The sequence below is a fragment of the Heptranchias perlo genome, chromosome 44 (genome assembly GCF_035084215.1).
Source record: "Heptranchias perlo isolate sHepPer1 chromosome 44, sHepPer1.hap1, whole genome shotgun sequence".
NCBI lineage: Eukaryota > Metazoa > Chordata > Chondrichthyes > Hexanchiformes > Hexanchidae > Heptranchias > Heptranchias perlo.
Genome location: NC_090368.1, coordinates 5703056 through 5730988, shown reverse-complemented (window position 1 = coordinate 5730988; position 27933 = coordinate 5703056). Strand labels below are relative to the sequence as shown.

The 27933-nt window shown below is 49.8% G+C and overlaps 1 protein-coding gene across 1 annotated transcript in view; it reads left to right on the top strand.

Moving 5' to 3' along the window:
• The first annotated feature begins 2299 nt into the window (after positions 1 to 2299).
• LOC137306661 (aryl hydrocarbon receptor nuclear translocator-like) overlaps positions 2300 to 27933 on the top strand; it is a 36734-nt gene continuing 11100 nt past the window's right edge. Inside the window, exons 1-15 of the mRNA XM_067976007.1 lie at positions 2300 to 2535; positions 7597 to 7720; positions 9547 to 9603; positions 10002 to 10046; positions 11534 to 11747; positions 13087 to 13300; positions 15860 to 15962; positions 17825 to 17890; positions 19571 to 19656; positions 20579 to 20655; positions 21622 to 21756; positions 22548 to 22622; positions 23869 to 24020; positions 26730 to 26790; positions 27384 to 27498. Of these exons, the coding sequence (XP_067832108.1) occupies positions 2514 to 2535; positions 7597 to 7720; positions 9547 to 9603; positions 10002 to 10046; positions 11534 to 11747; positions 13087 to 13300; positions 15860 to 15962; positions 17825 to 17890; positions 19571 to 19656; positions 20579 to 20655; positions 21622 to 21756; positions 22548 to 22622; positions 23869 to 24020; positions 26730 to 26790; positions 27384 to 27498 (1546 nt within the window). The 5' untranslated portion in view covers positions 2300 to 2513. The remainder of the gene's footprint in view (positions 2536 to 7596; positions 7721 to 9546; positions 9604 to 10001; positions 10047 to 11533; positions 11748 to 13086; positions 13301 to 15859; positions 15963 to 17824; positions 17891 to 19570; positions 19657 to 20578; positions 20656 to 21621; positions 21757 to 22547; positions 22623 to 23868; positions 24021 to 26729; positions 26791 to 27383; positions 27499 to 27933) is intronic.

Genomic DNA, 27933 nt, shown 5'->3' with positions numbered 1-27933 from the left:
CCTCTCTCGTGTACGTACACAATGGGGAAACAACAACCCTCCCCCTCGACCTCGACTCTACTCCAATCGAAAAACTCAGGCCAAAAATAGTTCAGCACCTGTTGTCACCATCGACAATTTGTTGTGTGCTCAATCCAGTGCCCCAGGCCCCTTTTTGTTTCCCCAACCTCGTTTCGTATTGTCAGCTCGGCTCAGCAATTAGCAATCTTGCCTCTAGACCAGAAGGTAGTGGGGCCGCAGTGTCTACATCGGAATTTCACCTCACAACCTAAGCCGCGCGGTACCGAGGGAGTGTTCCCTTCCTTTAGGATGAGACGTTAACCCGAGGCACCGTCTTCCCTCTTCAGGTGGACGTCAAAAGATCCCAGGACCACTATTTAAAGAAGAGTGAGGGGTGGGTGGGAGTTCTCCTCAGTGTCCTGGGCCAAAAAAACCTGGGATATCCCACTGAATAAAAACAGAATTTGACTTTTTTTTTATTCGTTCATGGGATGTGGGCGTCGCTGGCGAGGCCGGCATTTATTGCCCATCCCTAATTGCCCCTTGAGAAGGTGGTGGTGAGCCGCCTTCTTGAACCGCTGCAGTCCGTGTGGTGACGGTTCTCCCACAGTGCTGTTAGGAAGGGAGTTCCAGGATTTTGACCCAGCGACGATGAACGAACGGCCGATATATTTCCGAGTCGGGATGGTGTGTGACTTGGAGGGGGAACGTGCAGGTGGTGTTGTTCCCATGTGCCTGCTGCCCTTGTCCTTCTAGGTGGTAGAGGTCGCGGGTTTGGGAGGTGCTTTCGAAGAAGCCTTGACGAGTTGCTGCAGTGCATCCTGTGGATGGTACACACTGCAGCCACAGTGCGCCGGTGGTGAAGGGAGTGAATGTTTAGGGTGGTGGATGGGGTGCCAATCAAGCGGGCTGCTTTGTCCTGGATGGTGTCGAGCTTCTTGAGTGTTGTTGCAGCTGCACTCATCCAAGCAAATGGAGAGTATTCCATCACACTCCTGACTTGTGCCTTGTAGATGATGGAAAGGCTTTGGGGAGTCAGGAGGTGAGTCACTCGCCGCAGAATACCCAGCCGCTGACCTGCTCTCGTAGCCACAGTATTTATATGGCTGGTCCAGTTAAGTTTCTGGTCAATGGTGACCCCCAGGATGTTGATGGTGGGGGATTTGGCGATGGTAATGCCGTTGAATGTCAAGGGGAGGTGGTTAGACTCTCTCTTGTTGGAGATGGTCATTGCCTGGCATTTGTCTGGCGCGAATGTTACTTGCCACTTATGAGCCCAAGCCTGGATGTTGTCCAGGTCTTGCTGCATGCGGGCCTCAGCCTTGAATATACTCAACGACTGAGCATCCACAGCCCACTGGGGTAGAGAATTCCAAAGATTCACAATCCTCTGTGTGAAGAAATTCCTCCTCATCTCAGTCTAGGATGGCCGACCCCTTCATCCTGAGACTATGCCCCCTGGTTCTAGACTCTCCAGCCAGGGGAAACAACCTCTCAGCCTGTCAAGCCCCCCTCAGAATCTTATATGTTTCAATGAGATCCCCTCTCATTCTTCTAAACCCCAGAGAGTATAGGCCCATTCTACCCAACTGGTACAGATCAGCCGTGATCTAGTTGAATGGCGGAGCAGGTAAGGGCTGAATGGCCTTCTCTCATGTCCTCAGGATGTGGGTGTCTGGTAGACCAGAATTTATTGCCCATCACTAGTTCTTCTTGGACAAATGTAATGGTTTGAAACAACTGAGTGGTGAGCCAGGCCACTTTCGAGGGCATATAGAGTCAACCATGTTGGTGTGGGGACTGGAGTCACATATAAGGCAGACCGGGTAAGGAAGGCAGGTTTCCTTCTGTACTGGAAATAACCAACCAGTTGGGTTTTTATGAAAATCCGATAGCTTACTGGTGACACTTTTACATATAGCAGTTTTATATATCCTGATTTTTAAAAAAAACTTTCTGAAGGGATTATAAAAATTAAACTTTGTAGAAACAATTTAAAACAGGAAATAATAGAATCCTAAAATTTTTTTAAAAATTTAAGAGGAAACAATTTAAAAAAAAACTTTTTTAAATTATGAAACTTTCCAAAGTTTGATGCAATCTGCCCACACTTCCGGGAACGGGAGGGGGCGGGACAAGCAAACACGTCAATCAAAGGCAACTCACCTTCGATTGGCCGAGTGCCCAGCCAGACGGGCGGGCGGCTGGGCTATTGCGATTGGTGGAAGGCCGCGTCAATCAAGGACGCCCCGCCCTCTTTTGCTTCACGGCCCGCCCCCTTTTTAGGAAGCAGGAACGCAGCGAGCAAAAAAAAAAATCAGGTTTGGTTGCGCGGAGGGGGAGCCTCCATTTTGTGGAAGTTTTCGGGTTCCCGAATTTCCCGGCCGGGGGAGGGCGGACGGGCCGGCCGGCCCGGAGCGAGCTTCCAGCCCCGGGCGCAGCAGCAAGCAAGCAGCGCCGGCGGATGTTGGACCGAAGCGCACGGAGGAGAGGCCGCCGTCGCGCGTTGAACCATGGCCGCGGCTGTCAACCCAGGTGAGCGGCGCCCCGAAAATTGAGGCGCAGGCTGCAGGCGGGCAGTAGGCCGCAGCACCAACAACCACAACAACAGTTCTGGCAGTGAGTGAGGGGCTTGGGGCCCATGTGCTGGAAGATTTAATGCTAACTTATACCAGCATTAAAATTCTGCCCCATTGCTTCAAATATAAGTTTTTGTTAAACAATTAATAACCAGCCAGGGCTCTGTGGATTTATTATTGACCCAATCTCACACCTGAGTCAACTTATTCCTCCCCGTTATAAATACCTAGGGTCACATTTATAATGGGAACTCTCTATGTAAACATGTCACGCTGTAATTCCACCCTCCCGCCAGTGGAGGTGCTGTGGTCAGTGCAGCGTGACATGTTTACGTAGCTAGTTCCCATTCTAAATGTTGACATAGGAATTTATAATGCAAACAAGAGTGTGTGAAGATTAACTTTTTTGTTGGTGTATTTTGATTTATCAAAAGTTGGTGAATGTATTGTGGGATCGATTTTAATTAGTTTGCTGATTATTTGAGCATATCCCCCTGAGGTTCTGTTCTCTTTTAAAAGAAAGTATTTTAGTTAACTTTTTTATTATTTATCAACAGTATATTAAAAATCTTGTATCTGTGTGCATTTTCTGTCTGTAGATCTGAACTATTCTCACATTTTAAAGTCACCTTTGACTGTTACAAATCCCTATGTCCAGACTTAGAATGCAAACTTCCTATGTAAACTTGTCACGCTGTAATTACATGCTCTTGCCAGCAGTGGCGCTGCAGTCCTGTGTTTCTCCGCTTCTCTGCCTCTACAGAGAAACTTGCATGTGCCAACCCACTCTGCTTCTCAAATTTATCTAAGCCTTAACTATAAATAACAATACAAAGTCAAAAGATGATGTGGAAGTGTACAACTTGTTGCATTGTTAGCTGATTTAGCATATTTTCTCTGGTGTGAAGCTGGGAACTGTGGAGGAGCAGAGAGATTTAGGTGCCAAAGTACAGAATTCACTATAAGCTAGTGGACGGGTACAGAAAATGATTAAAAAAGCTAATGAAATGTTGGCCTTTATCTCGAGGGGGTTGGAATACAAAGGGGTGAAAGTTATGTTAGTTATATAAAGCTCTGGTTAGACCCCATCTGGAGTACTGCGTTCAGTTCTAGGCACCGCATCTCAGGAGGGGGATGCAGCCCAGATTCACCAGAATGATACCGGGACTGAAAGGGGTAAATTATGAGGACATTTTGCATAGACGAGGCTAGTATACCCTGGAGTATAGAAGATTAAGGGGTGATCTAATTGAGGTGTTTAGGATGATTAAAGGATTTGATAGAATCGTAGAAAGTTACGGCACAGAGGAAGCCATTCGGCCCATCGTGTTTGTGCCAGCCGAAAAAGAGCAATCCAGCTTAATCCCATTTTCCAGCACTTGGTCTGTTGCCCTGCAGGTTACGGCACTTCAAGTGCACATCCAAGTACTTTTTAAATGAGTTGAGGGTTTCTGCCTCTACCACCCTTTCAGGTAGTAGGGTAGAGAAAAGCTATCTCTTGTTGCTGGGATGGGGGGGAAGGTCCAGATCACGGGGGTATAACTTCAAAATTAGAGCCAGGCCGTTCAGGGGTGATGTCAGGAAGCACTTCTTCACACAAAGGGGAGTGGAGATCTGGAACTCTCTCCCCCAAAAAGCTGTTGAGGCTGGGGGTCAATTGGAAATTTCATACCTGAGATTGATAGATTTTTGTTGGGTAAGGGTATTAAGGGTTTTTTTTTATTCATTCATGGGATGTGGGCATCGCTGGCATTTATTGCCCATCCCCTAATTGCCCTTGAGAAGGTGGTGATGAGCCGCCTTCTTGAACTGCTGCAGTCCGTGTGGTGAAGGTTCTCCCACAGTGCTGTTAGGAAGGGAGTTCCAGGATTGTGACTCCGCGACGATGGAGGAACCAATGCGGGTAAATGGAGTTAAGATACAGATCAGCCGTGATCTATTTGAATGGCGGAGCAGGCTCGAGGGGCTGAATGGTCTACTCCTGTTCCTATGTTTCTATGACCGGGATCTGAAAATCTTCAGATCCGTCAGTCAATATTCAACAGGCCCAGTGTCGTAAGTGGGCAATTCCCAGCTGCTTTCGAACTGGACAAGGAGAGTGCGCCTCAAATCTTTACCTATGGGGCCTTTGTGACATTGAAAAATGTCCTTGTGGACAAATAAAAACCATGTCCCACGTCGTTGAGTCGTGCCCACTGACTCAAAACTCTCTGGCATTTACACTTTGCATGCTGGCAAATGACAAAGCTCAAAAATGGCTGGCAGTAGACTCCAAGTCAGCATTCGCTAAATAAAATGTAGGATTTAAAAATGGGGTTTGAATCATGCTTTTGCGCCCCGGTCCGGTTACATAGAATTTACAGCACAGAAACAGGCCATTCGACCCAACTGGTCTATACTCCGCATGGAATCACCAAGGTTCTACCAGTTATCCCTGTGGCCTCTAACCCAACTTCACCTGAAGACTGCCCTTGGCTTTGATTCCCTGTATGCCATGCTATGGGTGATGAGCTGCGATATTCAGTATCTAGCGTACACGTGCACTACCTGCCCCAAGACTTAATGGACAATTTTTGAGTGGCACTTCATGTTCTAGTCCCCCCCACTTGTGAATCTCCCCTATCCTGATTTAGCCTCGCCCTTCGAAGTTTTAAACTTCTTGCCACTGTTTTCTCAAGTATGTGTGACTGCATTTTTAATATATCTACATTTATCCTTTTTGTTTTTTGTCTTGCCTCCCAAACTTCACCCTGCCCCTGTTCTTCCAAGTACCTTGGCAGATTACCATGGCATTGCTCATGGGGAGTCAGGAAAGGCTGGTCTGACACGATTACGGGAAGTGTCCTATCTGCAATGCTACTAAAATATTACCAGTAAAAGAGAGAGTAAATTAAGGGAAACTGTTTCCAGTGGCAGGAGGGTCGGTAACCAGAGGACACAGATTTAAGGTAATTGACTAAAGAACCAGAGGCGACATGAGGAGAATTATTTTTACGCAGCGAGTTGTTATCTGGAATGCGCTGCCTGTAAAGGTGGTGGAAGCAGGTTAAATAGTAACTTTCAAAAGGGAATTGGATAAATACTTGAAGGGGAAAAATTTGCGGGGCTGTGGGCTAATTCGATAGCTCGAACAAAGAGGAGGCACAATGGGCCGAATGGCTTCCTTTGTGCTGCATCATTCTATGAGTCTATAAATTGCCGGTGATGTTCTCCATGGTCAGTTAATGAATAGAAATGTTGTTTCTCATACAAGATGGCAACGGAGTTGGATGGGAGACTTCATAGCGTCGCTCCGCAGAGCCACCTAGTGGCCCGAGCCTGCCGCTACGTCGTGACAGTTTACATAGCAAAAGTGAATGGGAAATGGCGACGTGACAATTTAGAACGGGAAATGTTGACAGAAAAGCACAACCAAAAATCGTAGTAATAGAAAGTAAGGATGGTGGACAGGAAGTGCATATTCTAAGCAAGATTTTTAATAATATATTAGTTGAGCTGCCATGGCGTACAAGAATCAAGACTAGGTGTCGTCTTCAGGTGAGTGGAGTTAGAGAATGGTGGATAACTACATCAAGGCCCGCAGACATCATTCAGTCCCCATTTTAAATACATTTTGACCTTATTTTTATGTTATATGTTGATTTTATTGTTTATATAATTAAATATCAAGTCTTCCAGCAGTTTCGGCGGTAGAGTTGGTTAGAACTTTGGAGTTTCTCTGCAGCACAACTGAAAGTGAAACACTACAGCGCCACCAATTACAGCATGACAAGTTTACACGGGGCGTTTCCATTATAAAAATAGCCTAGAAATTTATAATGGGAAAAGGTTGACTCAAAATTGTGATAACAGGAAGTCAAGTTTTGTAAATTGGGTGTCGGCCGTGACTCAGTGGGTTATGGGTGTCTTTCTCCCCTCCGTCCAGTCTGTAAGAGAAAATTGCATTTTCTCACCATCGCTAAGTGCCTCATTACTCAAGACCACCTACTTCCATCTCTGTAACATCGCCCATCTCAGCTCATCTGCTGCTGAAACCCTCATCCGTGCCTTTGTTACCTCTAGACTCGACTATTCCAATGCTCTCCTGGCCGGCCTCCCACCTTCCATAAACTTGAGCTCATCTAAAACGCTGCTGCCCCCGTGTCCCAACTCACACCAAGTCCCGTTGACCCATCACCCCTGTGCTCGCTGACCTACATTGGCTCCTGGTCCGGCAACGCCTCGATTTTAAAATTCTCATCCTTGTTTTCAAATCCCTCCATGGCCTCGTCCCACTCCCTATCTCTGTAACCTCCTCCAGCCCTACAACCCTCCGAGATCTCTGCACTCCTCCAATTCTGGCCTCTTGTGCATCCCCGATTTTCATCGCTGCACCATTGGCGGCCGTGCCTTCAGCTGCCTCGGTCCTAAGTTCTAGAATTCCCTCCCTAAACCTCTCCGCCTCTCTCTCCTCCTTTAAGACGCTCCTTAAAACCTACCTCTTTGACCAAGCTTTTGGTCACCAGTCCTAATATCTCCTTATGTGGCTCGGTGTTTAATAAAACTCCCGTGAAGCGCCTTGGTACATTTTACCACGGTAAAGATGCTATATAAATGCAGGTTCTTATCTGTTGCATTTATATAGCGTCTTTCATAGCCAAAGTGCCTTACTCCCTCCAGGGAGTCTCACTCCACTTTGCTTCAGTCGCTCCATGATTCTGGATTTCCAGTACAACCTCAGCGACCATTTCACGCTGACGCTAAGGCTGTAGTGTAAATAGGGCGAAGTGAAGTGCAGTAGGTGGGTGACTGTGGAATTTGGAGATGGTCCCTAAGTGTCCTCCATCACTACCCTCCAAAAGGAATTCATTGAAATCTTTCGAGAACGCGATAAGATGCTGGCTTGATGGACCAGCTGGTCTTTTCCTGCCTGTCATTTTCGCATGTTCGTAAAGGTATTTCTCCCCTCCCCCCCCCCCCCCCCCCCCAAATCTAATGTTTCACTTACGCTCATGTTTATGGTTTTTGTTTCCCCAAGTTTCAGAAATGGCTTCAGAGATTGGAGGACCGCTGGGTTTATCGGTGGCCGGGAACGCTGGAGCAGGGACACAGCCTCAGCCCGGGGGGGCAATCGTCTCTCGCGCACCTAAAAGACGGACAGGGTAAGGATCCTTGGACTTGCTGCTACGTTAGATCGGGCAGCTGTGAAAGGATTGTTTTCTGCAGGGATATCCAGAGTGAGTTTTAGGCTGGAATCTAATCGAGGGGTTCGGGGGGTTTATATATAGAATAACAGATACCCGGGAGTGAGTTACAGGCTGGAATCTAATCGAGGGGTTCGGGGGGTTTATATATAGAATAACAGATACCCGGGAGTGAGTTACAGGCTGGAATCTAATCGAGGGGTTCGGGGGGTTTATATATAGAATAACAGATACCCGGGAGTGAGTTACAGACTGGAATCTAATCGAAGGGTTTGGATGGTTTATATACAGAATGACGGATATCCAGAAGTCATTTCTAGATAACCTTAGAAAACACAAGCAAAGCAAGAGGTGATTTGGAGGTTAAATGCTTCCAGCGGTGCACAACTTTTCTGAAATGCTTAACAATTAGGTGGTTTTGTCGCTGAAAGACAAAGTTAAGGAGGAATCTATTCATGATTTTCAAAATTTGGACAGGTTTTGAGGGTAGAGGGTGAAAGATTATTCCTTGGCGAATTGGTAACAAATGGGCATAGATTGAGGATTATCATTCGAAGAACAAAAGGGGAAGGTGGAAGAAATCTTTTCACACCGAGGTTATGAAAACGTGGAATTCTTTACCTGAAGGGCCGTTGAAGCATCAACAACCTGCATTTATCCAGCGCCTTTAACATAGTAAACGTCCCAAGGGAGCGATTATCAAACAAAATTTGACACCGAGCCACATAAGGAGATATTAGGACAGGTGACCAAAAGTTTGGTCAAAGAGGTAGGTTTTAAGGAGCGTCTTAAAGGAGGAGAGAGAGGCGGAGAGGTTTAGGGAGGGAATTCCAGAGCTTAGGGCCTAGACGGCTGAAGGCACGGCCGCCAATGGTGGAGCGAAGGAAATCGGGGATGCGCAAGAGGTCAGAATTGGAGGAGCGCAGAGATCTCGGAGGGTTGTAGGGGCTGGAGGAGGTTATAAGAGAGATGGGGTGGGGGCGAGGGCCATGGAGGGATTTGAAAACAAGGATGAGAATTTTAAAATCGAGGCGTGGCCGGACCGGGAGCCAATGTAGGTCAGAGGGCACAGGGAGGTGATGGGTGAACGGGACTCGGTGCGAGTTAGGATACGGGGGCAGCAGAGTTTTGGACGAGCTGAAGTTTACAGAGGGTGCAAGGTGGGAAGCCGGATAGGAGAGCAGGGACATAACATCGTAGAAAATGGGATTGCACAAGTATTTAAAAAGGAAGAATGTAAACGAAAACTCCTTGCACAGGCTCGATGGGCAGAATGCTTGCTTTCTGAAGTGCAATTTCTGCGAATGTTCTGAATTGAAGATCATTTGGGACTGGCGGTATTCAGATCGCCGCTACTGACAATGGCCGATGTACTTTCTGTTTGTTCTAAACAGTCACAACAACAAAAACACATAAGGAAATGTTGCACAACGCAAAGTTCGAATGGCAAATGTTAACATTGCAGTTTACAAGGGTCAATGTTGACAATGAAACCTCTAGATTTTCACATCTCCATCTGATGGTTTTCACAAGCTATATTACAACCCCTTCCCGCAGAATTCTCCCATCTCCAAAGCTGGAACTCCATACCACCCTCGGCCGTCCCTTCCTCTTACTATTTAGCCTTTAAAACGTCAAAGGTGCCATATAAATGCAAGCAGTTTATGTTTGCTGAAAATGGGTTCCTCTGTTCCCTTGTGGTGGGTTTTACAGAGGCCATTGTTTAGGGCATTGCTGTGATGAGTACAATCTTTTGTGAATTATTTGTTCTTTCTCCTTTCTAGACTCAATTTCGATGATGATGATGATGACGAAGGAGAAGGCAGTAGCAAATTCCCAAGGTCTGTGTAAACTCTGCTTTTATTTATTAAACTAATTTAATAAATTGCCCCCGTTCAGTTGAGTTTGATGAACATAAAGTTTTCTCATATCCAAGATGGCGACTGAGTTGGGCAGACTTCAGATACTTGCTCTACAGCGCCACCCAATGGCCAGACCCTGTAACTACAGCGTGACAGTTGACATAGCAAAATTGAATGGTAAATGTTGACATAGCAATTAACAATGGTAAATATTGACTGAAAAGCGTGACCCAAAAATCGCGACAATAGGAAGTAAGATTTGTGGACAGCAGTGCGAGTTTTTTCATGTGTAAAATATATAGATAAGTAGTTAAAATGGATAATCTTCTCAGGATGCACAGGACGTACATAAGTTAACTGTTGATCTTTCCATCCAGGTGTGATGACGATCAAGGGCCCAATGACAAAGAGAGATTTGCGAGGTAACAGCGTCTTACTCACCAAGCCTCCTCTTGGCATTCATGAGAAGTATCCTATTAGAAAGCTATCTTAAAAAGCTTTAGCGACTCACGGCCTGCGGGGAAGCTCCACTGCTGGCTACCGCGTTAGTCGATCTCGGTCAGAAACTGGCCATAATGTCTTCTCATTAGGGAAGGGGAGAAATCGGTTAGCATCCCCACTCCTGATCGCTATCCAGACCCCTACGGGGACAGTGTGCGTGTGCACGGTGAAGGGGGATTGACTGATACTTTGGATGATGTCGCGATCTGGCTTAGCTGGGTTGGGGCTGCTGCTTTCCGTGTTTTTAAAAGAGCTAGGGAGTTCTCCCTGGTGTCCTGGGCCAATATTTATCCCTCAACCAACATCACTTTAGGAAGGACGTCAAGACCTTGGAGAGGGGGCAGAGGAGATTTACCAGAATGGTGTCAGGGATGAGGGACTTCAGTTATGTGGAGAGACTGGAGAAGCTGGGATTGTTCTCCTTAGAGCAGAGAAGGTTAAGGGGAGATTTGATAGAGCTGTTCAAGATCATGAAAAGTTTTGATCGTAAATAAGGAGAAACTGTTTCCAGTGGCAGGAGGGTCGGTAACCAGAGGACACAGATTTAAGGTGATCGGCAAAAGAGCCAGAGGCAACATCAGGAAACATTTTTTTACGCAGTGAGTTGTTCTGATCTGGAATGCGCTGCCTGAAAGGGCGGTGGAAGCAGATTCAATAATAACTTTCAAAAGAAATAAAACGAATCCTTGAAGGGAAAAAAATTGCAGGGGAATGGGATTAATTGGATAGCTCTTTCAAAGAGCTGGCACAGGCATGATGGGCCGAATGGCCTCCTGTGCTGTACCTACCATGACACTAGAACAGATGAACTGGTCACTTATCACATTGCTGATTGTGGGATCTTGCTGATTCACAGGGATGATCCTGGAACTGGGAGGATATACTTACCAGTAAAGGCTGAACAGACTGGGACTCTTTTTTTTCTCTAGAAAGGAGAAGGCTGAGGGGTGACCTGATAGAGGCCTTTAAGATAACGAAAGGGTTCGATAGGGTAGACGTAGAAAAGACATTTTCACTTGTGGGGGGAGACCAGAACTAGGGGGCCATAAATGTAAGAGAGTCACTAATAAATCCAATCGGGAATTCAGGAGAAACTTCTTTACCCAGAGAGTGGTGAGAATGTGGAACTCGCTCCCACATGGAGTAGTTGAGGCGAATAGCGTAGATACATTTAAGGGGAAGCTGGATGAACACATGAGGGAGAAAGGAATAGAAGGATATGCTGATAGGGTGAGATGAAGTAGGGAGGGAGGAGGCTCGGGTGGAGCATAAACGCCAGCATGGACCAGTTGGGCCGAACGGCCTGATCCTGTGCCGTAGACGCGACGTGAACCGATGCAACTTCGTCCGTCCGTCCGTCGTTCGTTCCCTTCAGCACGGAAGCCAATTGTTTCTGCTCCTCCCTCAGAGAGAACCACAGCGAGATCGAGCGGCGACGGCGGAACAAGATGACGGCGTACATCACGGAGCTGTCGGACATGGTGCCGACCTGCAGCGCCCTGGCCCGCAAGCCGGACAAGCTGACCATTCTGCGCATGGCCGTCTCCCACATGAAGTCGCTGCGGGGCACCGGCAACACCTCGGTCGACGGCACTTACAAACCCTCCTTCCTCACGGACCAGGTACGCGGGCGGGGATCGTTCCGGCTGTCTTCGCGCCCGCCTAATCTCCCGGGGACGCGAGCTGCAGGAAGTCGGTAGTTTTCTCCCCCCGCCCCCCCATCAGTGGGACGGTACGCGGCGGCAGATTGCTCTCTGTTCCTTTCAGTTCCCCTCACAGGTAAACCGGGGTGGAGGCTCGTGTGGAGCGTAAACACTGGCAGATAATCCGTCTTTAGTGACGTTGGTTGAGGGATAAATATCGGCCCCAGGACACCGGGGAGAACTCCCCCCTGCTCTTCTTCCAATAGTGGCCGTGGGATCTTTTACGTCCACCTGAGAGGGGCAGACGGGGCCCTCGGTTTAACGTCTCTTCCGAAAGACGGCACCTCCGTCAGTGCAGCGCTCCCTCAGTACTGGCACTGGGCGTATCGGCCTGGATTATGGGCTCAAGTCTCTGGAGTGGGGACTCAAGCCCACAATGGGTCAGAGGGCCAGTGTAGGTCAGCGGGAGTGATAGGAAGTGGGGGAGGGGGATCAGTGGGGGTGATAAGTGGGTGAGACGGGGGAGGGGTACAGGGGGTCAATGGGGGTGATGGGTGGGTGAGACGGGGGATGGGTACAGGGGGTCAGTGGTGGCGATAGGTGGGTGAGACGGGGGAGGGGTACAGGGGGTCAGTGGGGGTGATGGGTGGGTGAGACGGGGGAGGGGTCAGTGGGGGTGATAGGTGGGTGAGACGGGGGATGGGTACAGGGGGTCAATGGGGGTGATAGGTGGGTGAGACGGGGGAGGGGTCAGTGGGGGTGATAGGTGGGTGAGACGGGGGATGGGTACAGGGGGTCAGTGGGGGTGATAGGTGGGTGAGACGGGGGAGGGGTCAGTGGGGGTGATAGGTGGGTGAGACGGGGGAGGGGTACAGGGGGCAGTGGGGGTGATAGGTGGGTGAGACGGGGGAGGGGTCAGTGGGGGTGATAGGTGGGTGAGACGGGGGATGGGTACAGGGGGTCAGTGGGGGTGATAGGAGGGTGAGACGGGGGAGGGGTCAGTGGGGGTGATAGGTGGGTGAGACGGGGGAGGGGTACAGGGGGCAGTGGGGGTGATAGGTGGGTGAGACGGGGGAGGGTTCAGTGGGGGTGATAGGTGGGTGAGACGGGGGAGGGGTCAGTGGGGGTGATAGGTGGGTGAGACGGGGAGCGGTACAGGGGGTTAGTGGGGTGATAGATGGGGGAGGGGTACAGGGGATCAGTGGTGGTGAGACGGGGGTGGGGCTCAGGGGGTCAGCAGGGCTGATAGGTTAATGCGGTTGGAAATCCGTTTCCTGAACGATCTGTATTAGCCGGTGTATATTTTTTTAAACCCAAGGAGCTGAAGCACTTGATCCTGGAAGCTGCGGACGGTTTCCTTTTCGTGGCGGCGTGCGAGTCGGGCAAAATAATCTACGTGTCTGACTCGGTCACTCCGGTCCTCAACCAGCCCCAGTCCGAGTGGTTCGGCAGCACCCTGTACGACCAGGTCCACCCTGACGACGTGGACAAGCTGCGGGAACAGCTCTCCACCTCCGAGAACACGATGACAGGTAAAGGAGGGGGGGGGAGGCCGCTCGTGTCTTGTCTCCACCCCACTGGCCACCTCGCAGTACGACGGTGATTAGAAGCGCACGTGTTTATTTTACTTCGCTCACCAAGTCCAGGAGTTGCGACGGACTCCTCTCTTTTAATAGGCAGCTCACTTAATTCCGGCTATTTTAGAATTCAGATCGCTCCTGGTGCAAAAGTACGATTTGGATTTGTCGGGAGTACAAGAGTAATATGTACCTTAAGTAGAGAACTCTTGTCTTTAAAATTCTCATCCTTGTGTTCAAATCCCTCCATGGCCTCGCCCCCCCTCCCTATCTCTGTCACCTCCTCCAGCCCCGGCAACCCTCCGCGATCTCTGCGCTCCTCCAATTCTGGCCTCTTGCGCATCCCCCGATTTCCATCGCTCCACCATTGGCGGCCGTGCCTTCAGCCGCCCGGGCCCTAAGCTCTGGAATTCCCTCTCTAAACCTCTCCGCCTCTCCTCCGTTAAGACGCTCCTTAAAACCTACCTCCACCTATCCTAACATCTCCTTGTTGTCAAGTCATGTCTTGATTACGCTCCTGTGAAGCGCCTTGGGACGTTTTATGATGTTAAATGAAAGTTGTCTTTCAAATGCATTCTCAGTTTTTGCACATTTTAAAGCTGTTCTTCACTGCAGTAATATTAGTGAGTCATTAATTGAAGACTTGAATTGAGGCAGCTTCTTATCACATCTCTTTTAAATGCCTCAAAGTATTTCCCATTCAATTAATTGCTTTTTTAAAAAAAAGAATTGATTTTTGCATGAGGCTGCCTTTATTGCCTATGCCTAGTTACTCTGAGCACATTAAGAGTCAGCCACGTAGTGTGGGACTGGAGTTGCATGTAGGCCAGACCGGAACAGGGAGAAAGGTGCAGGTTTCCCTCCTTGAAGGACGTTAGTGAACCTGTTGGGTTTTCACGACAATCCGGCAGCTTCATGGTCACTTTATCTGGTTACCCGATTTATTGAATTCAATCTCACAACTTGCCATGGTGCGATTTGAACACTCAATCTCGGGTTCCATACTATAACAAGTCCAGTACTACAACCACTAGGTAACATACCCTCAACTACTGCTATGAAGATTAAGGGGAGATTTAATCGAGGTGTTCAAAATCATGAGGGGTTTTGAGAGAGTAAATAAGGAGAAACTGTTTCCACTGGCAGGAGGGTCGGTAACCAGAGGACACAGATTTAAGATAATTGGCACAAAATCCAGGGGGGAGATGAGATTTTTTTACGCAGCGAGTTGTTCTGATCTGGAATGCGCTGCCTGAGAGGGCGGTGGAAGCAGATTCAATAGTAACTTTCAAAAAGGAATTGGATAAATACTTGAAAAGGAAAAATTTGCAGGGGCTTGGGGGAAAGAGCAGGAGGGAGTGGGACTAATTGGATCGCTCTTTCAAAGAGCCAGCACAGGCACGATGGGCTGAATAGCCTCCTCCTGTTCTGTATGATTCTATTTTGTGCACTGCAAGATCCCACAAACCATTGATTTGAATGGTTGGTTAGTCGTTTTAATTTGATGGTGTTGGTTGAGGGACAAATGTTGGCCAGAATACAGGGAGAGCTCCCTACTTCTCTTCAGATAATGCTGTGGGATCATTTAAGATTCACCTGAACGTGCAGACGGGGCCTCGACTTAATGGCTTATCCGTGGGATGGCCTCTCTGACAGTGCAGTACTTCCTCAGTACAGCACTGGAGTGTCAGCCCAGATTATGCATAGTAGTATCAGTTTTACTCAGTTCATGGCATCAAGGTTGGGGGGGGGGTCCCACTCCCACACTTGAGTAATCCATTGCAACACTAATAAATGAAGTAAATTAGAATAAAATGAGCCTTTCATTAAATAAAATTCCATAGAATGTACAGCACAGGAACAGGCCATTCGGCCCAGCTGGTCTGTGCTGGTGTTTATGCTCCACACGAGCCTCTTCCTACCCTCTTCCATCTCACCCGATCAGCATATCCTTCTATTCCTTTCTCCCTCATGTGTTTGTTTAGCTTTCCCTATAATGTATCTACACTATTCGCCTCAACCACTCCTTGTGGTAGCGAGTTCCACATTCTCACCACTCTCTGGGTAAAGAAGTTTCTCCTGAATTCCCGATTGGATTTATCAGTGACTAGCTTAAATTTTATGGCCCCCTAATCTTGGACTCCTCCACTAGTGGGGACCATCTTCTCTACGTCTACCCTTGCTTTCAAATTGGTGCCGGCCTGGACTCGCGCTTTGCTCTGTTTCGTTTCAGCTAGAGAGTTCCCTCTCCTGGTCGCTACCCAGTGACGCCCTAACTGGCAACGGCTGCCGGCCAAGGACAGGACTGGGTGCGACTCTGCTGCCGCCCCCGGTCGAATAGCCCGGCGTGAGATTGGCCACTTGCCCTCGGTGCTGGAGGGCCGCACTTTCGGGGGTTGGGGGGGGGGAGCGGGGAGGAAAGGTGAAAAGTTAGTTGCAAACATTTGCCAGAACTCGAACGCCAAGCCCGGATGCTGATAATATTCCTTTTAATTCTTGTCCCTTTTGGAGCAGGGCGAATTTTGGATTTGAAGACGGGAACCGTGAAGAAGGAAGGACAGCAGTCCTCGATGAGGATGTGCATGGGCTCTCGCAGATCTTTTATTTGCAGAGTGAGGTGATTACAAATTTACGGACTTGAGCCATCCTGTTTATAAAAACATTCCTGTATTTCTGCTGCCCTCCCAGCATAGGAGAAGTCTCCCCAGCACTTTCTTCCCTCCTCCCCCTGCTTTGGGATTAATGCTGGCATGACCCAGGAAGTATACATTTAGGTTGGGAGGGATGCAGCTATCCCAAATCTTAGTAAACTCCGCTCCGTAATTTGTAGCTTTGCACTTCATAAGAAATAGGAGCAGGAGTCGGCCATTCGGCCCCTCGAGCCTGCTCCGCCATTCAGTAAGATCATGGCTGATCTTCGACCTCAACTCCACTTTCCCGCCCGATCCCCATATCCCTTGATTCCCCTTGAGTCCAAAAATCTATCGATCTCAGCCTTGAATATACTCAACGACTGAGCATCCACAGCCCTCTGGGGTAGAGAATTCCAAAGATTCACAACCCTCTGAGTGAAGAAATTCCTCCTCATCTCTGCCCTAAATGGCCGACCCCTTATCCTGAGACTCTGCCCCCTAGTTCGAGACTCCCCACTTCAGGACAATGACCTGTCCTGGTGTTGGAATGAGAATTTGGATCAGAATATCTATGGGATTCCCTATATCGTTTCAACGTTTTCGGGATTCCAGGAGAATATTGGCGTTGTGCTGGTCTCCTGGTAGCATACCCTTCCCCCCGTTTCATACCCCTGACCTGGTGCCGTTCTCTACCAAATTGCTGATGGAGTGTAACGATGAGTCACAACTGTAGGCCTCTCCACTGCCTAGGGTTGCCAACCCTCCAGGATTGCGCTGGAGTCTCCAGGAATTAAAGATTAATTTCCAGGACACAGCTGCCAGCAAAATCATAGGGGCTTTTAAAAAAAATTTGTTGTTTTTTCATTTTCTTTGAACACTTTTGTTTATTAAAGTTATAAAAGTATTGGAGATGGGGGAAAGAAAGGCGGTTTGACTGACAGCCAAGGTTCATCCAGTCGGGTAACAGAGTCTGTTCCCTTTCCAACTGGTGCCCTGTGAGGATGGATGTGTCGGGTGACCAATGGCGGGAGTGTGGGGACGGGGTGGTTGGCGTTGGGAGGTCATGTGATTGAACTTCCAGGAATACAGCCAACCAGAGTTGGCAACTCATACCGCTGCCGTCGGGACAAGGCGAGTTCACCCGGGTTTGTTTCCTAGTGCAGCTGACGGTGGGCGAATAGCTACTGCATGAATGCCTGTGGCCGCATTTCTGGAGAGAGGACAGATTGAGGCGATATGCTGGCTGGCTGGGTGGGATTGAGGGGATACGCTGGCTGGGTGGGATTGAGGGGATACGCTGGCTGGGTGGGATTAAGGGGATACGCTGGCTGGCTGGGTGGGATTGAGGGGATACACTGGCTGGGTGGGATTGAGGGGATACGCTGGCTGGGTGGGATTAAGGGGATACGCTGGCTGGCCGGGTGGGATTGGGGGGACGCGCTGGCCGGGTGGGATTGGGGGGTCGCCCTGGCCGGGTGGGATTGGGGGGTCGCCCTGGCCGGGTGGGATTGGGGGGGACGCCCTGGCCGGGTGGGATTGGGGGGACGCCCTGGCCGGGTGGGATTGGGGGGACGCCCTGGCCGGGTGGGATTGGGGGGACGCCCTGGCCGGGTGGGATTGGGGGGACACGCTGGCTGGCCGGGTGGGATTGGGGGGATACGCTGGTGGGACTGGGGGGGACGCCCTGGCTGGGGGGGACGCGCTGGCCGGGTGGGATTGGGGGGACGCCCTGGCCGGGTGGGATTGAGTTATCAGAAAAGCTGGGATTTTTGGGGCCTAATGCCTTTTTCCGATTCCAAAGAGCGTCTGTGTTCTAAACTTTTTTTTTAATAATTGATTAATTTAGGTGCGGGAACACGACTGTGGATCCAGTGTCCATGAATAGACTCAGCTTCCTTCGGAACAGATACAGGTATTCCCCACAGCACCACATCTGACAGACTGTCCCTTTACTTTGCTGGGTTCAGGGGTGGAATCGAGTCACAAAGGCCCTTTTTCCTGTAAACCTAAGTTGTAAAAGCTGCCATTCTCTTTTTGCAAAGTGCGCACTCTTTAAAATGCAGTGTGCTCCTGAGCTGCTGCCTAAAACTTGACGAGCACATTGCAGTCTGCAAAGCTTTGGGACCAAACAGTTGAACTCTGAGTGACCTCGTGCTGTGTTTACTTAAAGCAGTTCCAACCGTCACTACGCTTCGTTGGCCGTAAAGCGCTTTGGGACGTCCTGAGGTCGTAGAAGGCGCTATAGAAATGCAAACCGAGGCCCCGTCTGCCCTCTCAGGTGGTTGTAAAAGATCCCAAGGCACTGTTGACGAAGAGGAGGGGAGTTCTCCCCGGTGTGTTTTCTTTCTTACTGTGTCAATTCGGGTAGGGGGGTTACGTCAATTTGGAACTGGGTTGAGACGGCCCAGAACTCCTTTCGCTTAGGACCCATTCAGCCAGCAGATCGAGGAAACTTTCTTCCCGTCAGACTTGAGCTGGATTGAGACCCGGATCCCAAAGGTGAAACGACAATACAACTAGCTAAGCCATCATTACCCAGCAGATCAGGCTGTAATTCGAGGCTGCTGGCTTAAATAATTACATAGAACTTACAGCCCAGAAACAGGCCATTTGGCCCAACTGGTCCGTGCTGGTGTTTATGCTCCACACGAGTCTCCTCCCACCCTACTTCATCTCACCCTATCACCATATCCTTCTATCCCTTTCTCCCTCATGTGTTTATCCAGCTTCCCCTTAAACGTATCTACGCTATTCGCCTCAACTAATCCCTGTGGGAGTGAGTTCCACATTCTCACCACTCTCTGGGTAAAGAAGTTTCTCCTGAATTCCCGATTGGATTTATTAGTGACTCTCTTACATTTATGGCCCCCTAGTTCTGGTCTCCCCCCACAAGTGAAAATGTCTTTTCTACGTCTACCCTATCAAAACCCTACATGATTTTAAAGGCCTCTATCAGGTCACCCCTCAGCCTTCTCTTTTCTAGAGAAAAAAGCCACAGTGTGTTCAGCCTTTCCTGATGGTTATAACCTCTCAGTTCTGGTATCATCCTAGTAAATCCTATTTGCACCTTCTCCAGTGCCTCTATATCCTATTTATAATATGGAGACTAGAACTGTGCCCAGTACTCCAAGTGTGGTTTAAGCAAGGTTCAGTACAAGTTTAACATAACTTCTCTACTTTTCATTTCTATTCCTTTGGAAATGAACTCCAGTGCTTAGTATTTTTTAATGGCCTTGTTAACCTTCGTTAAACAAATCAAAGAATGGATGATGGATAGCACACTGGTCTCTGTTGTTTCACCAACACAACCCTCTCTTCCCATAGCATCTGTTACCAGTAGTCATGAGGCACATGTGAATAGCACAGGCCCCTTCTTTCCACAGTGATGTGGCTCAGATCAGCAACATCAGATCATCAAGAGTGAGGGAATAGGGGAAATCACAGCTGTGTCCCAAGGTTATAGGACACCCAAGCTTTGATGTGCCTTCCTTGTCCCAAGCTTTGATGTGCTGTTCCGTATCTGATTTGTGGTGCATTTTGTTATACTGCTTGGTCTCCTCACACTCGGTTCCTCTTTTCATTCTGTTCTCAGAAACGGACTGGGTCCAGTAAAGGAAGGAGAGCCTCAGTTTGTGGTGGTGCACTGCACTGGGTACATAAAAGCCTGGCCGCCAGCAGGTGAGTGAGCAGGTTATGGGGGAGTGGCTGGAGGTGAGGGAGCAGGTGATTGGGGAACGGCTGGAGGTGAGGGAGCAGGTGATTGGGGGACGGCTGGAGGTGAGGGAGCAGGTGATTGGGGGACGGCTGGAGGTGAGGGAGCAGGTGATTGGGGGACGGCTGGAGGTGAGGGAGCAGGTGATTGGGGGACGGCTGGAGGTGAGGGAGCAGGTGATTGGGGGACGGCTGGAGGTGAGGGAGCAGGTGATTGGGGGACGGCTGGAGGTGAGGGAGCAGGTGATTGGGGGACGGCTGGAGGTGAGGGAGCAGGTGATTGGGGAACGGCTGGAGGTGAGGGAGCAGGTGATTGGGGGACGGCTGGAGGTGAAGGAGCAGGTGATTGGGGGACGGCTGGAGGTGAGGGAGCAGGTGATTGGGGAACGGCTGGAGGTGAGGGAGCAGGTGATTGGGGAACGGCTGGAGGTGAGGGAGCAGGTGATTGGGGGACGGCTGGAGGTGAGGGAGCAGGTGATTGGGGGACGGCTGGAGGTGAGGGAGCAGGTGATTGGGGAACGGCTGGAGGTGAGGGAGCAGGTGATTGGGGAACGGCTGGAGGTGAGGGAGCAGGTGATTGGGGAACGGCTGGAGGTGAGGGAGCAGGTGATTGGGGAACGGCTGGAGGTGAGGGAGCAGGTGATTGGGGAACGGCTGGAGGTGAAGGCTCCCTGTCCCCCACCCCAGCTCCCTAGTTTTGAGGTCCTTGGACAGAATGACATGGGGACGGTCCTGATGAGACTTGGTTTGAACACAGTGCGAGGAAGAGCGTGTAGACAGCACAGTTCCAGTTTGAGAACTACAAGCGGGAAAAAGATATTGAGAATGATATTAAACAGTTGGAAAGGATTTTCTGCTGAAGTAGTAACATAAAAACGTTTTTACCCAGGTGTGACCTTACCTGACGACGAACCAGATAGTGGGCAAGGAAACAAGTTTTGCCTGGTAGCTATTGGACGACTACAGGTAAGGTCAAAGTTCCCGTTGGACCTTTCGTTGGCGATAACGCCCTTCGGCTGCCTGTTTCTGGTATTCCTCGCGGACCTTAAAAGCTCCCACAGATCTAAAGCAGGGACTTCGGGGGTGGGGAGTTCGCAGGGACGGAAGGTGAAAGGTCAAAAAGGAAGGAGTTTGAAGGCAGAGGAGAGAGGAAGCCCAGTATAATGGTTTTTGGGAGAGCATTTCATAGGGCAGAAGGATTGAAGGAACAGGCTCGAGGGGCCGAATGGCCTACTCCTGTTCCGGCGTTCCTGTGATTGGGATTGATAGTGGAGCAGGGAAAAAGTGAAGGTGTGTGCAAGGACATGGGCCTGACTATCAGAGAGCAAGAAAGACTTCCATTTATAGTACCTTTCACGACCTCAGGACGTCCCAAAGTGCTTTACAGCCAATGAAGTACTTTTTGAAGTGTAGTTGCTGTTGTAATGTAGGAAACGTAGCAGCCAATTTGCGCACAGCGAGATCCCACAAACAGCAGTGAGATAAACGGCCAGATAATCTATTGTTGGTTGAGGGTAAATATTGGCCTAGGACACCGGGGAGAACTCCCCCCTGCTCTTCTTCCAATAGCGGCCGTGGGATCTTTTGCGTCCAGCTGAGAGGGGCAGACGGGGCCCCTCGGTTTAACGTCTCATCCGAAAGACGGCACCTCCGACAGTGCGGCGCTCCCTCAGTACTGGGCATCGGGAGTGTCGGCCTAGATCATGGGCTCAAGTCTCTGGAGCGGGGGCTCGAACCCACGACCTTCTCACTCCGAGGCGAGAGAGCTGCCCACTGAGCCACGGGCTGACACTTTGTTATTGTGTGGATTCCGCTATTGCAGATGTTTGGGCTTTTAGCTGACTAACAGTGGAGTAACTTGTAAGCACTGTGGGCAGGGCAGGGTCGCGGGCACGCCTAATTTTGCCCTCTCTTTCCCCGTCACGCTGTCAGGTCACCAGCTCGCCAAACTGCGTGGACATGAAGGGCGACAGCGTGCCCATCGAATTCCTATCCAGACACAACGTCAACGGCGTCTTCACGTTCGTCGACCACCGATGCCTGGGAACCGTCGGGTACCAGCCGCAGGTAGGTTCCACGCCGAGCTGGCTGATCTCCTCTGGGGGCAGCGGAAGGGGTTGCAGGGGTGGGGGCGCCGGGGGCTACTCTCGGCCTCAGTACCCTTAACGGAGAGCGGGAGAAAAACCGAGCAGGGCTCCTGCCCCAAATCGCTATTCGGTGCCTCCTGCCGCAGCCTGGGCGGAGATTGGCTGTGGTGCCCCCTCAACACGGCCAGCATCCCGTGACTCGGGTCACTTGGGCAAGATGCGAGCGAGCCGGCCACCTGTGGAGCTGAGCCCCAGCGTAAGTCAGCCCTCTAGATGGGCTTCTTAACCTCTCGTCTCCCTGTCCTCTCCCGACTACTACTGTCTGCTGACGGTACGATTCCACTCGTGCTGGTGGCCTTTCTGTACTTCATCCCAGTTTCCCATCACGAGGCAGAAAGAAAGAACTTGCATTTATATAGCGTCTTTCGCGACCTCAGGACGTCCCGAAGAGTTTCACAGTCAATGAAGTACTTTTTGCAGTGTAGTCGCTGTTGTGATGTCCCTCCCATACTTCGTCCCAGCGACCACTTCTCACGACGAGGCAGACTCTTCGACCGTGGGGAGCGGCGTCACTGCCAAGCCCGATCCTCTCCTCGTCCGTTGATCCCCATGGGACGCTGGGCTGGCGATCAGGGTTAGGACCCCCGGCTTTTCCGTTGGCCCCCTAGCTTGCCTAGCTGAGTTTGTCCGACTGTTTCCTCTAACCAGTCCAGAAATACATATCGGGAGTTAATGAGCAAACCTCCATTTCTCTCTCTTATTTTTTTGAAGGAGTTGTTGGGGAAAGACATTGTGGAGTTTGCCCACCCAGAGGATAAGGGCCTTCTGCGAGACAGTTTTCAGCAGGTAACATTTCTTGTTTCACAGATCGAGCTAAACAATGTGTCCTTGCACGATCGTGGCATAAGTGACACACATTCTGGCAAGTGATTTAATTGGCTTGAACTGATTGGTACAGTTGGTACTAATAATAATATATATGAAAAACACGATTTTGGCAATGTCAGCACTCTTCTTATTGGTAGCTGGGTAAAGGTCCCAGGGAGTGTATCAATATTTCCAGGGTGTGGTCCCCCAGGAGTGTGTCAGTATTTCCAGGGTGTGGTCCCCCAGGAGTGTGTCAATATTTCCAGGGTGTGGTCCCCCAGGAGTGTGTCAATATTTCCAGGGTGTGGTCCCCCAGGAGTGTGTCAGTATTTCCAGGGTGTGGTCCCCCAGGAGTGTGTCAATATTTCCAGGGTGTGGTCCCCCAGGAGTGTGTCAATATTTCCAGGGTGTGGTCCCCCAGGAGTGTGTCAATATTTCCAGGGTGTGGTCCCCCAGGAGTGTGTCAGTATTTCCAGGGTGTGGTCCCCCAGGAGTGTGTCAATATTTCCAGGGTGTGGTCCCCCAGGAGTGTATCAATATTTCCAGGGTGTGGTCCCAGGGAGTGTGTCAATATTTCCAGGGTGTGGTCCCCCAGGAGTGTATCAATATTTCCAGGGTGTGGTCCCAGGGAGTGTGTCAATATTTCCAGGGTGTGGTCCCAGGGAGTGTGTCAATATTTCCAGGGTGTGGTCCCAGGGAGTGTGTCAATATTTCCAGGGTGTGGTCCCCCAGGAGTGTATCAATATTTCCAGGGTGTGGTCCCCCAGGAGTGTGTCAATATTTGCAGGACGTGTTCCCCAGGAGTGTATCAGTATTTCCAGGGTGTGGTCCCAGGGAGTGTGTCAATATTTCCAGGGTGTGGTCCCCCAGGAGTGTGTCAATATTTGCAGGACGTGTTCCCCAGGAGTGTATCAATATTTCCAGGGTGTGGTCCCAGGGAGTGTGTCAATATTTCCAGGGTGTGGTCCCAGGGAGTGTATCAATATTTGCAGGACGTGTTCCCCAGGAGTGTATCAGTATTTGCAGGGGGTGCCCCCCCAGGAGTGTGTCAATATTTGCAGGACGTGTTCCCCAGGAGTGTATCAGTATTTGCAGGGGGTGCCCCCCAGGAGTGTGTCAGTACTTGCTGGGAAGACCCACCCCAGACAGGAGAGTTTGATCACCTTCGATCTCTGGGTGTTGCTGACGCACGTTTCTCCCCTTGCGTGTTCCTCTTCAACTGCAGGTGATCACATTGAAGGGGCAGGTGTTGTCAATCATGTTCCGATTCCACACAAAGAACCGGGAGTGGGTGGTGATAAGGACGAGCAGTTTCACTTTCCAGAACCCGTATTCCGATGACATCGAGTACATCATCTGCACCAACACGAACGTCAAGTACGTATCCCCAGCCTGCCCTTTAACCTTTAAGCCGAGCCATGTGAATGTGTTTTTAAAAAAAAAAATTTTAAATGGAGACTTTTTCCTCCCTCTCTCTCCCGATTATTTGCTGGCCTGTGGCTTCACGGGGGTTAATCACCTCCCCGTTACTGTGTCCGAGTACCTCCTCTTCATGTACGAGCCAAAGTGTTGGGGGGAGTCTTAGCGCAGTCGAGACTGATCCTTTTTTCCTCTGTTGTCCATGCGTGCACTTTCCAGGACGGTGGGGGGGGGGGGTCACTGAGTAGCAGTCAGGAACCCTGGCTGATCTTATTCTTCCCTATACTGCTGACGGGTACCATGGCCTGTAAGACTACAGATATGCTTTTACAATGTCAACAATTATGGTTAAACCAGGAGTCGATCAGAATCGGTTTGAACTGTGTGCTCGCAAATCCTTGTCCAAAATCTCTTATCAGGTACAAAAAATAATTAAAAAGGCTAATGGGATGTTGGCCTCCATCTCAAGGGAGCTGGAATAGAAAGGGGAGAAAGTTATATTACAGTTAACACCCCATCTGGAGATACTGGGTTCAGTTCTGGGCACCGCACCTCAGGAAGGATATATCGGCCTTGGAGGGGGTGCAGCGCAGATTCACCAGAATGATACCGGGCTAAAAGGGTAAAATTATGAGGACATATAAACTAATCTCGTATGCCCTCGAGTGTAGAAGATTAAGGGGTGATCTAATCGAGGTGTTTAAGATGATTGAAGGATTTGCTAGGGTCGATAGAGAGAAACTATTTCCTCTGGTGGGGGGAGTCCAGAACAAGGGGGCAGAACCTTAAAATTAGAGCCAGGCCGTTCAGGGGTGATGTCAGGAAGCACTTCCTCACACAAAGGGGGAGTGGGAATCTGGAACTCTCTCCCTCAAAAAGCTGTTGAGGTCGAGTGAAAATTTCAAAACTGAGATGGATAGATTTTTGTTAGCCAAGTGTATTAAGGGGTACGGAACCAAGGCGGGTAAATGGAGTTAAGATACAGATCAGCCATGATCTAATTGAACGGCGGAATAGGCTTGAGGGGCTGAATGGCCTCCTCCTGTTCCTATCGATCTCAATGACACCGAGGTAACATCGGAGAACGATGAAACTTTAGACAATGGAACAGGTTATTGAGCAGGATTTGGATGTGTATGTAGTTGTATGTGTTCAGCAATCTGTTTGATCACCCAAGGAGAGGTACCGTGATCAGCCAAATAAATAAACCAGGAGATTCCCGGGGAGCTCTTTACGCATGAGTTTCTAGAAGAATGTTTTGAAACAATGATAAATCAAGTTAATTGTCAGATATATTAATGTCTCTAGTTTTCATGAGTCTTCTTATTAAAAGGATAAGGATTATCCTATCAAGGCCAATGGTAACACTCTCTCCTGCTACCCAACTGAGATTAGCTAACTCAGAACAGACTGGAGTCCTTCCTGCTCAGTACCACAGCGATCAATCTGTAAAGAACTTTTTTTGTTTCTATTTGGAACTTGCACACGGGGACTGAAGACCTGAGTATCATCTTCAGATGTCATGGGGTTAGAGGGCGGGGGATAATTAGACCGAGATGCGCAGATGTAATTCAGTTGCTATTTTAAAGTCAGACGATCTGTCCTCGTTTTTATATTTTAAAAACTGTAAAACCTGGAAATACACAGCAGGTCAGTCAGTATCATGACATTTCACACAGAAAATGGAATAACGTCACAACAATGTGGAGGATTTAGGCTGAAGTTATTTGAGTGGAGGGAGCTTTACTCTGTATCTAACCCTGTACCTGCCCTGGGGGTGTTTGACGGGACAGTGTCGAGGGAGCTTTACTCTGTATCTAACCCTGTACCTGCCCTGGGAGTGTTTGATGGGACAGTGTAGAGGGAGCTTTACTCTGTATCTAACCCTGTACCTGCCCTGGGAGTGTTTGATGGGACAGTGTAGAGTGAGCTTTACTCTGTATCTAACCCTGTACCTGCCCTGGGAGTGTTTGATGGGACAGTGTAGAGGGAGCTTTACTCTGTATCTAACCCTGTACCTGCCCTGGGAGTGTTTGATGGGACAGTGTAGAGTGAGCTTTACTCTGTATCTAACCCTGTACCTGCCCTGGGAGTGTTTGACGGGACAGTGTAGAGGGAGCTTTACTCTGTATCTAACCCTGTACCTGCCCTGGGAGTGTTTGACGGGACAGTGTAGAGGGAGCTTTACTCTGTATCTAACCCTGTACCTGCCCTGGGAGTGTTTGACGGGACAGTGTAGAGGGAGCTTTACTCTGTATCTAACCCTGTACCTGCCCTGGGAGTGTTTGATGGGACAGTGTAGAGGGAGCTTTACTCTGTATCCAACCCTGTACCTGCCCTGGGAGTGTTTGATGGGACAGTGTCGAGGGAGCTTTACTCTGTATCCAACCCTGTACCTGCCCTGGGAGTGTTTGACGGGACAGTGTAGAGGGAGCTTTACTCTGTATCTAACCCTGTACCTGCCCTGGGAGTGTTTGATGGGACAGTGTAGAGGGAGCTTTACTCTGTATCTAACCCTGTACCTGCCCTGGGAGTGTTTGATGGGACAGTGTAGAGGGAGCTTTACTCTGTATCTAACCCTGTACCTGCCCTGGGAGTGTTTGACGGGACAGTGTAGAGGGAGCTTTCTGCTGTAACTAACCCATGCTGTTCAACTTGTTCCCATAGGCATCTGCAGCAGACTCCTGCTATCACTGGACAGGAAGAACTTACTTATGAGCACCGACAGGTAAACCAGTAGATAATAGAAATATAAATTTTAACGTGTGTTTCTCTACAACCACCACCTCGCCCCCTCCACCCTCAATAATTCTTACTCGGTCACCTCAGGCCACTTGCTTTTTGTTCAAAATCTCCCACTTCTCTGAAGGTGCTGACTCTTGCTGGGGTGGAATGCAGTCCTAGGGATGCTGTCCTCCACTGTACCTGGTCCACATGGCCACTCTGCGTCTGTAAGTTTGGAGTGGGACTGTCGGTGGTCTGCTTGACCGCACGGGGTGGGGGGCGATCCTGCCCTCAGCTAACGCCCAGTAAGGAACCATGCCCGATTATCTGTTTCCTATCACCCCTTCTCTCTTGATTCGGAGCGCGGGGATCCCCCCTGAATTCCTGCACCAGTTTCTGAGCAGGCGCCAAGGGCTGGCTTTGATGGAGGCCTGACAGCTTGTTGTCCCTCCCCCCCCCCCCCCCCCCTCTCATTGTACAGACCTGGGAAGATTGCAGACAAGTAAAAAATGACCATTAAAGGTACCTTAGTATTGGAATTTATGCAGAAATCTGGTGGGATTAATCCTACTCTCTCTGTGCCCACTGATGCTTTAGGTCGCCATTCAAGCTGCACCATCAGAACATGCAAAACCCATCAACAAAACCGACCCCCTGTACAGTCGGGAGACTGACCCACGGTACACTGAAATCTACTCCGGCATTGCCACAGGCAAGTGAACTGTTTCAATAGGCTTTTTTTTCCCTTTGTGAAATGATAACATCCTGAGCCAAGACGTTGCAGCCCCTTTTATTCCACATGTCCATCACTCTCTGTTGTTAGCCGGGGCTCTGTGGGTCGCACTCTTGCCTCTGGGTCAGAAGGTTGTGTGTCCAAGTCCCCACTCCAGAGACTTTGGCACAAATTCTAGGCCGACACTCCCAGCGCCAGTACTGAGGGAGTGCCGCACTGTCGGAGGTGCCGCCTTTCGGATGAGACGTTAAACCAAGGGCCCCGTCTGCCCCTCTCTGGTGGACGTAAAAGATCCCACGGCCGCTATTGGAAGAAGAGCAGGAGGGAGTTCTCCCCGGTGTCCTGGGGCCAATATTTATCCCTCAACAGGTTATCTGGCTATTTGTCACATTGCTGTTTGTGGGATCTTGCTGT